General features: G+C 39.5%; 1 protein-coding gene across 1 annotated transcript in view; it reads right to left on the bottom strand.

Annotated features, from left to right (window-relative positions):
• Positions 1-12,045, bottom strand: part of COPS3 (COP9 signalosome subunit 3) — a 35,689-nt gene extending 23,644 nt beyond the window's left edge. The window contains exons 1-6 of the mRNA XM_006894471.1: positions 11,908-12,045; positions 8,847-8,976; positions 5,321-5,433; positions 5,182-5,231; positions 3,720-3,812; positions 808-987 (exon numbers count right to left, since the gene is read on the bottom strand). Coding sequence (XP_006894533.1) covers positions 808-987; positions 3,720-3,812; positions 5,182-5,231; positions 5,321-5,433; positions 8,847-8,976; positions 11,908-11,962 — 621 coding nt within the window. The 5' untranslated portion in view covers positions 11,963-12,045. The remainder of the gene's footprint in view (positions 1-807; positions 988-3,719; positions 3,813-5,181; positions 5,232-5,320; positions 5,434-8,846; positions 8,977-11,907) is intronic.
• Between the last annotated feature and the right edge of the window lie 423 nt (positions 12,046-12,468).

Below are 12,468 nucleotides of genomic sequence, written 5' to 3' on the forward strand. Positions count from 1 at the left end.
ATTTAAAGGCACAACAACAACAATAATGCACTTAGTGGTTTTTATTACAGTTTTCAAAAGACCTGAAAAATCTGATCTTGTGTCTTTGCTTATAGAGAAGTCACACTGACAATTTAATATTCTGACAGGACACATCCTTAATGACACCACAGGCTGACTCCTACCCATTTAGGGTGCCACTTCCATAGGTCCCACAGCAGTTCACCCCATGTGCCAAAATCAAGCACAGACTCAAACAGCACCCAGTCACATATGTATGTGAGCTCCTTGGATATTTAGAATACCATTTATCACATTAACACATGCGATGAATCAACAGAAATTCAGGAACATGACTAATTTAAATTAATCTCAAAAACACAGATGATGTTGTTATATCTTTTTTTTTTCTTTTAGACCAGGAGTGAACCTCCAGAATACTTTCTAAATGATGTAATAATTCTACAGAGCAGCAGGGGAGAGGTTTTTACAGGCTTATTTCTTAATAGCCTTTAAATATGAACCTTAAGAATATCTTACATATGAAAAGAAATACACCGCACATAGTTTCAAAAACAAGACACGAAAGATCATTCAATCTCTGCCCTATACAGAAGTAGCTACAAATGGTCAAGACACGCAATTGTTTCGCCTTAAGTCACAAAACGCAGGGTATGAGCCTAGACTGAAACCCACTCAGCTGCTCTTCTTTCCACACAGCTATTACTTTTAACCTAAAGTAGCAAATGACCAGTTTATGCTAGAAAAACAAACTTACAAAGTCCCTCTACCTGAAACTACCTCCCAGACATTTAAAGGCATGGTTACCTGTTCATAAAAGTAGAGTGCTCGTTCAAAGTTCTTCAGCCCAGTATAGATCATACCTCCATAATAGTAGTAACATAAAAAGTGCTTTGCATCATAGGCCCCATTTTCTTTGCAGATATCCATCATGTCCACATCAAGATACGGAAGAGCAGGCTTAAAGCATTTTGCCAGCAAACAAAGCTATGAGCAAATTTATGGTGATACATCATTTTAACTTTACTCTTAGCAGGCTTTAGGCAGAGTACAAAATTCAGTTGTTAGGAATAGGAAGAGTATAATACTTTTGTTTTATTGATTACAATGATTGAAGGATTGATAATAATTCCATTTTCTTAACTATTTAGAACTAGCATTTCTTTATAAATATTAACCAGATATAGAGTACTTCACAAACGAAACAATGCTTAGTTATCACTTAGCCCATCTGACTACAAATGAGGAAAAAGCCTTTTCTTTTCCTCGGTTCAACGGGAGGACTAGAAATAGATCAGCATGGTGAAGTAAGAATGGAAACCTTTCTTAAATCAGGCCTTTTCAACGTCTGAATCTTTCTGCTAACTTAGGGAATTATACAGATGAAGAAAACAAGTTCTGAATCTAGGTGGTGGTCACACAGGTGTCCATCTATGTGTACACACCTGAAAGTAAACACGTAAACCAGTGAAAAATCAATATAGTTTGCTAGGCCTCAATTTACAGAAAATGTCTGAAAGAAAGAAAGAAAAATGAAAAATACTATGTGTTAAATGTGACCCATGGAAACAAACATTCAATTAAAAAAACAAACAAACCAACCTACTGCTGTCCTTAGATTCCTGCTCACCTTCCACTGAGTTTTGAGGATGTAAATCTTTACAGGACATTGCTCATATCTCTCCCAGAGCAACCGGTAGATTCAAACTGCTTTGTGGTTAGTAGTCTAACTTACAACACACTTCACTATCAGAACTTGTTAAGTACCTAACAGAAACTGGTTAAACTACATTGTTGTTGAATCAATTATGACTCATAGTGACCTCTATCAGCAACAGATCTGATCCTTGCCCTATCCTTTGTCATCCTCATGATGATTTCCTCGAGCCCATCATTGTAACTGTCAATCCATTTTGTTGAAGGTCTTCCTTTCTTTCTCTGACCTTCCATCTTTCCCCTTGTGGTGTCTTTTCTTAAGGACTGGCCTCTCCTGACAACATGCCCAAATTACATAAAACAAAGCTTCACCATCTTTGCCTCTAAGAAGCAACCTGGATGCACTCTCAAGAGTTTATTCTTTTGATAGTCCACAGGATATTCATAATTCTTCACCAATACAGTAACTTAAAGGTATTAGTTCTTCTATCATCCTTAAGCATTGTCCAACTTCCCTACACACTGCATTGAAAACAAACAAATTATTACAGCTTGGATCAGATACACATTAGTCTTTGAATTGACATCTTTGCTCTTTAGAACTTTGAAGAGGTCCTTGACAGCAGATTTTCCCAGTGCAACACATCTTTTTATTTCTGTTACCATGGGTGATGATTATAGATCCAAGTTAGTTAGACAGTTAACAACTTCAACTTTTATTCATCTATCATGATGTTTATATTGGTCCAGTGGTGAGGATTTTTCTTTTAGTGGATGTTGAGATGTTATCTATCTTGAAACCTATAGTCTTTAATCTTCGCAGAAAGTGCTTCAAGTTCTCTTTACTTTCAGCAGGCAAGGTTGTGTTATCTGCATAATACAGATTGCTGGTGAGGGTTTTCCTCCTATCTGTATGTCACATTCTTCTTCATAGAGTCAAGCTTCTTGAATGATATGCTCAGCATACAAACTGACCAACCACTGAGAAAGGATACAACCCTGAAGCACACCCTTCCTGATTTTAAACTCTGCAGTAGTTCCTTGCTCTGTTTGAACAGCTTCTTGTAGTTGAAGCACAGATTTAACATGAGCAAGATAAAGTCTTCTGGAATTCCCATTCTTCTCAATGTTCTTAATATCACTTGTGGAACAGCGTCTTCTGAATCCAGCTTGAATTTCTGGCAGTTTAAAAAGATTTTACTTGTGTACGCTACTAATGACATTGTTACTTTCCACATTCTGTTGTATTAAGGGATACTTTGCAACTGTAAAGAACTAATATGGGATAACCTCCAGGATTTGCTTGTATGTGCATAAAATAGCACTGAACTAAGTTTATCAATAAACTACTACTACTCGCATCCTCTGAGAAGAAATGAGTTGGAGGGAGACTATTATAGATGTCTTCCTTGTGCCTTCTGGAGTCTCATCCATGTGAAAAATAAATAAATGGATACAACTTTAAGATTCAAGAAATTGTCTGTGTTATTCTTCCACATCAGTTTCAAAAGCAAGCTTTAAAAGTTTAAAAGCAAACAAGTTAATGTCACTGAATCATGCACGTGAAATGGCGAAATAGTTACACTTTTACAAGTCTGGGTTTTTTTAAGGAAAAAAATTAAGAATAAAAATTTTACAAGCATTTAATGATCCTATATACTTTACTCACATCAGAAATTTATAGCTGAATCTTGTTCTGAAGTTTGTCCAGTGCCCTGTTGAAAATTCCCTTCTTAACAGCTGCTTCTAGGGAGCGCTGGTGGGATAACTCACAGGAAACTGTGGTGCTAACCTAAAAGGCAGGGCAGCACCTATTTGCCAGTTTGAATCCACAAGTGGCTGCCTGGGAGAAAGATGTGCAAGCCTCTGAAAACCCACTGGATGGTTAGCTATCAGTTGGTTCCAACTCAACAGCTCCAGTTTTTTGACTGAACAAAAGCATCTACAATTTTTAATGGGTACAACTTATCACAAATGTCACCCAACTGCTTTCATTTTCTAGTCCACTGTTGTGTAAACCTTATGCTTCTACTTTGTCCTAAGTCACACACTTGGTTATTTACCTGGCAGAGATCGGCATGTATTGAGGTCAGCTGATTTGTATTCATCTGCATCTTGTCTATGGCTTGCTTAAGGATGCCAATTCCTCGCAGGGGCTGTCAGAAATGACATCTCTTTCAGATAAGTTCTCAAAGATGGCAGCACATTGGATCTTATGTTGTCACTTACAAATAAAAAATAACACTAATTGATAGGTTCCTTTAAACAGCAAGATGAGGTTTCCCCACTCTCAAGAAATTTCTAACCCTATTCAGACACAAAACATTTTTCAAGATGGTTTTAAAAATACTTATGATAATTCAGTATCTTTTCTAAAATCATAAAGCTGATGTAACAATGAAGATCAAGAATCAAAAGCACTGTCTCAACAGGTATTATTATATTCATGCCCAAGTAAGTAAACATTTTCCAAACACAACAGACAAGCCCATGCTTAGGACACTTGTGAAGAAGGGTGTTGCTGGTTTCCCGCCAGCCATGTATCTAAGTTCTAATAATACTGACTCTCACATAATAGAGAATTACTATTGAAATTAATGCCACAAATTACACACTTGCAGTTTATGTCCTGATTTTAGAGAAGATTAAATTTCAAGTGACGCCATGTTAGTTTTTGGACAGAACACAAGACTACAATCAACTTGTATATTTTTCAACAAAGACTTGTCATCTCTTTAACACATCAGTTTATTTAGCACTCCTACAAAATACCAACTATTTCTGTTTTCAGATTCCTTCAAAACCTAAGTCTTGAAGTTTATTTTAAATGAAAAAGAAACACCCAGATTGTAACTCTTAAAAATGTTAGCATCATAAAGACCAAAGAATTGTTCCAGATTAAGAAGACTAAGGAATCATAAAAAAACAAAGCAAGTCATGAATTCGGATTAGTGGAAGAATGACAAAATCGTAGTAAGGTCTATAGATGTGTTTAAAAGCATCATACTAGCTTCCTGATGTTGATTATTATATTGTGTTTGTATAAAAGGAATGTCCTAATTTTCAGCAAACACTCTTGAAATATTTTGTGGTAATGTCTGCAGTTTCATTTCCAATGGTTTAGACTTCAGAATCTACTCTACAGCAGGCAGTAACAACAGAGAGAAAAAGATAAGAAAAAGTGGTAAAATATGACCATTTGAGAATCTGGGAGAGGGTATATGGGAATTCTTTAGACTATTCTTTCAACTTTTTTGCTTGTCTAGAATCATGATAAACAAAGCAGCACAACAGGCACTACGTAGTTAGAAAAAACAAAACCAAATCCAAGCAGTCTCCCCTGAAGTTCCACTCCTCTTCTTCCACACAGACTAGCTGTCTTTCCATAAAATGTGTTCAGTAGTCTGAGGTGACTATAGATATAGTGCTAAGATTTTTAGTAGTAACCAGGAATCCTAAAAAATTAGTTGATTCTAAAAATTAAGTAAGTATCAGAATTACAAATATCTGAGTGTAATTTCTTACCTGTTTTCTTTCCACAAGTGCATTTGTTAACTGGTGGCAAAGTCCAGCAACTAGATATAACAATAAATTGAAAACATATGTAAGTATACCACGAGCAAAATTCCCTCCATGGAAAACACTGAAGTGTCAGTTTGCTTACAAGTGTCTGTTGCATATCGAATGTGCTCCCCATTACAAGTACTGATGAAAAGCTGAACTTGTGAGAACAATGTTTCAAAGTCTGGAACACTGGGCATAGAAAACTTCACAAACCTAGAAGGAGGGGAAAAAACCCTGTCATTATCTCAGTGTTTCATAATGAAAAGTGTAAAAGCAACCACTGCCTTCTGCCTCTACTGCTGTTAACTTCCTTCAGTGCTCAGTTTAATTAAATCAGTATTTTTATAAGTGAAGAACCAGTTGTTGTTGTTGTTACATGCTGGTGTGTCAGAACTGATCTCCAAATTTTCCTGGTCTGGCTAAGACAACTACAGGTTGTCTACACAGAGTCAAGATCACAGACACAGTGCGGTTAGCAAAAAATATGTGCCTTTCTGAAATGACTAATTCCACTGAATAAGCCCAAACAATAGGTACTCTAATATTCTTGAAGGAAATGAATATACGCTTTTAACAAAAAATGAAAACACAAAATTGTTAAGCTTTGATATGGTCAGGACCATTTACTTTTTAAAAAAAAAAATAATCCATTTTTCTTGCTTTGATAAAAATGGATTAAAGGAGCAGGGAATGAGATCTGGCTGGTTTGGAGGTTGTGACAGAGTTCAGGTTAAAGGTGACACAAGAATAGGGTTAGTAGAGTGGTGCTAGACCAAAGAGGGAGAGTAAGGTGTATCTAGGACTGACAGGCTTGCTGAGGGGAGGGAGGTGAACAAATAATAAGCAAAGGTAATGCCATCTCCAACAGGGAAAATGAATAAGGATGACAGAAAAATAACTGACGCCTTTGAGCAGTTGTGCTGGAGAAGAGCACTGAACAGCCCATGGACGACCAGGACAACAAACAGATGTGTCTTGGAGATGGTGCAGCTGGAGTGTTCTCTGGAGGCAAGAATGATAAGGCTTTGCCTCACATACTTTGGGCATGTTGCTAGGAGGGGCTATTACTTGGAAAGGGACAGGATGCTGGGAAGGGCAGAAGGTCAGCAAAAGACAGGAAGACCCTAACCATGTGGTGACTAGGTGTGTCAGGAAATGTGAGGATGGTACGGGATAGAAGAGGTCCAGATCTTTTTGTTCATGGGGTCGCTATGAGTAGTACTCAACATGACAGCATCTAACAACAGTAACAACACCACTAACAACAATAACAACGCCATACTGCCTTGATAAACATGGTAGTGGGCTATGATGGGTTTGGGTAGAGAAATCACACAGGCCACGAACAGAAGGTATTTAAGATGGTATGTTTATAAGTAAACATTAAGCTCTTAGAAGAATGTGGATATATATATTCAAACCTAGGGCTCTATTAACTTTGATAAATGACAATAGTTTTAGCAAGGCTTCAGGTCTTTTGTTCATAGGGTCAATATGAGTCGTGCTCGACTTGACGGCAAACAACAATAACAAGAGGGTTCAATCACAGGCCTAGGGTTCTTTCTATGTATTTTAACTGATATATATACAACCAGAGTGCTCTTTAGAGGCAAAGATGGCAAAGTCTCGTTTCACATATTCTGTGCATGTTGCTTAGAAAGGTGGAGGGAAGGATCAGCAATAAGAGTAAGATTCTCAATGAGACAGACTGCCACAGTGACTGTAGCAAAGGACTCAAGCGTGTCAGAGATAATGAAGCACACGACAGGACAGGGTTCAGATTTGTTGTTCACAGAGTTGTTATGAGTCAGGTTGAGCACTTCAGTCAATGGCACCTAACAAACAATGATGACAACATGTATTTATGTATGTGTGTGTACACACACACACACACACACACACACACACTATAAGGGTGAAATACAGTTTCAAAATTGGAAATGCTTTTGTGTACATTAACTTACCTGAAACATGTCTATGAATGAATGTGTGTATAAAATATGCATACCATCTGTTCTTTCATATGATTCAGAACAGATAGTAGAACTCTTCATCAGCACTATCTATAAGAATTCTCTTCAATGATGGAAACTGTGTATCTGCACAGAACACACTATAGCTACATGTGGTTACTGAGTACATGAAATGTGGCTAGTGTAACAGAAATCAAATCTTTCACTTTATCTTAATTAATTCTGATGACATTTATTCTCTAAATGTATCTCTGTCTCAGGAATCCTAGCATAAGTTTAACCAGACTTTCATACTAGGTCAATTTTTCCATCATGAAAACTGTAATATCCCCACTAAGCATTCTACTGTCAAGTACACTAATACAGAACCCTATCTGGAGGTTTATTTAAGTCTAGTCTTAACTTAAGCCGCTTTAATTTGTTTAAGCAACATCAAAACAAACAGAGAAAAACCTGAAGTTGCTAAGGATTTAATCTTACAATGCTCCACAATCAACACCCAGCAAAGCAGTTGCAAAAACATGAAATGACATACTGGAATTGGCAAATCTGAGGCAAAAGACCTTTTTTAAGTGCTAAAAAGCAAAGAAAGATGTCAGCCTAAAGAGTAAGGTGTACCTCATGAAACTATGTCTCATATACTGGCAAAACCTGGACAATGAAAAAATAAAGACTGAAGAACTGGTGGCTTTAAGTAATGATGCTGGTAAAGAATAATGAGTGTACCATGGACTGTCAGAAAAACAAACAAGTATGTCCTGGAAAAAGTACAGCCAGAAAGCCCCTTGGAAGACAGGACAGTAAGACTTCATTTCCATTACTCTGGATGTAGTTATCAGGAGGAACCAGATCTTGGAGAAGGATATCATGGTTGGTAAAGTAAGAAAACACAACACATTGTGGAACCAATTAATAGTTTTCCCTCCAGTGAGTTCTTGGAGGCTATAAATTACAAGGGAGAACATTACTCCACATTTCTCCCATGGAGCTGCTGGTGATCTGAAGTGCCAAAAAAGCACCAGATTTGGGTTAACAGCACAGCACAGCACCTCTAAGAGACTATGCCACCAGAGCTACCAAGACATGAACAATGAGAAAAAAGAAAAGAAGTTCTTCAACAGGAGGGATTGACACAGTAGCTGACACTATGGGCTCAAACCTAGCAATGCTTCTGACCATGGTATAGGACCAGTTTCCTTCTGCTGTACATAGAGTTTCTATGAGCTGGAGCTGACTGAATGGAACTAACAACAATCAGATTAAAGGAATCCTAAGCAATGCTGGTTTACATCTCTGCCAATTTTGGTCAATATATTTCTTCACATTCTGTTCTAACTTTCCCCATTTTCTTTCCAGGTTAGAAAATAATCTTATAGATTATATTTAGGTAAATGCAAATAACTGAGATGGAAATGGCAGTCTTATTTTCTTTTACCTAAATTTACAAAAGCTGCATACACAAGAATTAAAAATAACCCAAATTTGAAAACGGAATAAAACAACAGTAAGCAATGATTAGTCAGAACAAGTAAAGTGAAACAGTATTATGTGGCTTTGGTTTTATAAAATGTTATTTACATGATTTCTTCACACACAAAAAACCCAGAAAGCATTCAGTTTTAAACAACCACAAAATTATAAAATATCTCTTACAAAACAGCTAGGACTCCCAAGGAATGTTCTTGTACATCCAGAGCCCCAAGAACAGTGTCCAAATGGGATAAGTTCTTTGCAAGGAGTTCCCCACTCTTGTTGATCAGTTCACAAAGCTGAGTCATTTGTCCTAGAAAACAGAAATAGCACCATCAGTTACAGCAAAACCAAATGAAGGGAGAGGACTTCGTATCTCAAAGGCATCTAAAAAATGATTCCTCCTATCTTTCATTTCAGATGAGGATCCCAAAAGAGCCAGAGGACTAACCCTGTCAGTGGCTCACTGTTAGATACCACACTCTTTTTCTTTGGCATCTAAAGGATTTTTTTTTAAATTTTATTTTGCATTCTCTTTTCCAGTCTCTCAAGTCAGAAATGTACACATTACTTTCACCATCCTATTTCCAAACGACCACCAGATAGATATTGATTTTACCTAACTCTCTCAGTTCCATTCCTTCCTTTCTTAATTCATATTTTATTCATCTTGGCTATAACATCAATTTTCTAAATTATTAACAAAAACTTGTTTGTCCCTAAAACAGTACCTTGCATAATGTGTCTCTAAAGCTTCCAGAGAAAAAGATTCTATTTCATGTATACAACAGCTCTAGTTCTACTTTGTAAAAGAAGATATTGTCCTAAGGAAATAAAAAGGCTGGTCCAAATGGAATCTTCTTATCAGGCTAGGAAGCAGAAATTAAAAGTCTGTGGAATAAATGAATAAATGACTCTCTCACTGACAGAGAATGCAAGTATTTTTCTGTAAACCAAATAAGGAAATGAAGGAGAATTATTACTTATTAAGCAATGTTTCACAGCATAGCATTTAGGCCTAACAATGTCACTGAAGTAGATAACTCTTTTAAGAAATGGCAATAAGAGACTGAAGATTAAATGTGATTTGCCCAAGGTTAGAATGTTACCCTTACTGGCTGTTAACGGTAATTTTTAACTTTACTTCTTGTTCACTGTATAACAGCATTACTTCAAATGCTTTAAACGACTTCTCTCACTCAATTTTCATAACCCCATAGGTCCTATTTCCCACTCATGGGTTTCTACGGCTGTAACTATTTAGGAGATACTACCCATCTTTCTCCCTCGCAGAAGACGGGAGGTTCAAACCATCAACCTATAATGTTAGCAGCCCTAACACCTTAAGCACTATGTAACCAGGGCTCCTTAACTCTTGTTACTGTTTTGTGCTGTTGGCACACATTGCTGTGTGGTGGCATAATGTTAATATGTCTTAGGTTGAGTATGACTTGTACTGACTGTACAAATAACAAATCTGAACCTTGTTCTATCCTGCACCACCCTCCCCTCTCTGACATACAGGCTTCCATTGCTGCAGCCAGTATCAATCTATCTTGTTGAAGGTCTTCCGCTCTTTCACTGACTCTCCACCTTCCAAGGCACAGCTCCTCTTCACGAGATGTCCAAAGAAAGCTCTGGTGGCTCAGTGGGTAAGGAGTTGCACTGCCAACCCAAACATATGTGATTCACATCCACCACCTGTTCTGTGGAGGAAAGATGAGCAATCTTCTCTTCTAAAATAAACTGCCTCTGAAAACCTGTTTAAGGGTCAGCTATCAGTTGGTTCTGACTTGATGGTCTATAACAACATTCCCAAAGCATGTGAGGCAAAGCTTTGATATCCTTGTCTTTAAGATGCACCTGGGCTGCACCTTTTCCAAAATATATATGCTCTTTTGGCAGCCCATGGGATAGTCAGCACTCACCAACATCACAACCCAAAGGTATCTATTCTCCTCTGTCATCCTTATTCATTGTCCAGCTCTCAGACTCATAGCAAGTGACTGAGTAGGTGCAACTTAGTCTTCAAACTGACATCACTCACTGCTCCTCAGTTCTTTGGAGAAGATCCTGACAACAGTCTTTCCAAATGCAACCTGTTCTTTGATTTCTCGACTACTAAGGACAAGGGTGTTAATTGTGAATCACAGTAAGATGAAACTGCTGACAATTTCTATCTTTTCTCCATCTATCATGATGTTATCAGTCCTGGTAGTGAGGAGTTTTTGTTTTCTTGATGTTGAGATGCAATCCATACTGAAGGCTGTAGACTGTGCTCTTCTGCAGCAAGTATTTCAAGTCCCCCTCTGTTTCTGTAAGCAAGATTGTGTCATCTGCATAATGCAGTCTTCCTCCAATCCTGAAGCCACCATTTTTCTTCACAGGGCCCAACTCGTCAAATGATTTGCTCAGCATTCAGATCGAATAACAGGCATTTAAAACTATTTAGGGCAGAACTATTATTCCTATTTTAAAAGTAAACTTGAAGCATATACTAGCAAAATGGACCTTCTCACCTAATTTCTCCAATTTCTGATCCTAAGAATTTATTCAATGTTTTACATACAGATGATCAGTTGAATGAACGAAATAGCAAAGAAATTGAAGGCAAAATAGTATCGCGAAGAATTCCACCCCTTGAAATGAGAGTCCTACGACTGAAGATTCTCCCTACATTGTGGAAAACAAAATCAGGAGCGCAAATGTGTCCCGGACTCGAGCTGGCCAGTCGGCGGGGTGTGTGTGTGGGTCTGGTTGGGAGGAGGGGGTGCCGGGTAGCCGGTCTCAAGCCGCAGCAGCGGGCCAGAGAGCCTTTCTCTGCGCACTCAGCGCTGTGGCCTAGCTAGGATGGACAGGTGATCTACCAATCAGCGACGGGGAAGGAAGGACAGGGACCCAATGGGAGTGCGGAGGTATCCGGCGGAAGTCTCCGCCTCAAAACTGTCAAAGAGCAGCGCCAATCAAGGCCCAGCGGGGTGGAGGAAGAAGGTCTGCGCGAGGGAGAGCGGACTGAGAGAGGGAAGGCTGCGGGCCAGGTCGCGGAGGTGGGGAGGGAAGTGAAGCCGGGGGCGTCAACCCATCCTGCCGCCGCTCGACTCCGCGCCGCCGCCCGATCCCAGCTACACACGAGCGTTCTCAAGGCGAAAAAGTTCGCTCGCCTGTCCGCGCTGGCGGCAGGCCGCAACCCCATCAGTCGGGGGTCGGACAGCACAAAGAAGCCAGTCACGGCCCGAGTCCTCACCTTGAGCGGAGAGCTGCCGGACGCTGTTCACGAACTGCTCCAGGGCGGACGCCATGTTTCGCCTGGTGTAGCCCAAGCGGCGGAGGCAGCTCGGCGGGAAAACACGGCTGCTCGGCGAGGAGGGGCGGTGCCAGTTCACCCGAGAGACCCCAGCATCATCTGTCGTCATATCCGCCCGCTTAAGTACCGCGAGATCTCACGGGGCTGGACCCGGTGGCTGTTTCCTTGGAAACCATTCCGGTATTCTCTGTGTGAGCAGTTCCGTGTGTTCATGTCCGGAAACAACGCGCAACCTACAGTTAAGCGAGCTTTCGGAGACAGTAAACTGTCAGGTCCCACCGAGAGACTGGTGGATTCGGACCACATGTCTTCGGGTTGGCAGCTCCTTAACTCTCTAAACCTGTGTTTAGTTGTCCTAGGTCCCCTGCAGCCACAGTTCAGGGCGGTGGCGGGCAAAGTAAGAAGTAAAATCCAGCTTTTGTCAGGATATCTGCTCCAGTTACTCCTTTGGACAAATGTGGGCTGGACCCTCTCATTACTTACCTCTAAATTTTCTCCTGT

This window comes from Elephantulus edwardii, unplaced genomic scaffold, assembly GCF_000299155.1.
Source record: "Elephantulus edwardii isolate Elephantulus edwardi_28Jun2011 unplaced genomic scaffold, EleEdw1.0 scaffold00144, whole genome shotgun sequence".
Lineage (NCBI taxonomy): Eukaryota > Metazoa > Chordata > Mammalia > Macroscelidea > Macroscelididae > Elephantulus > Elephantulus edwardii.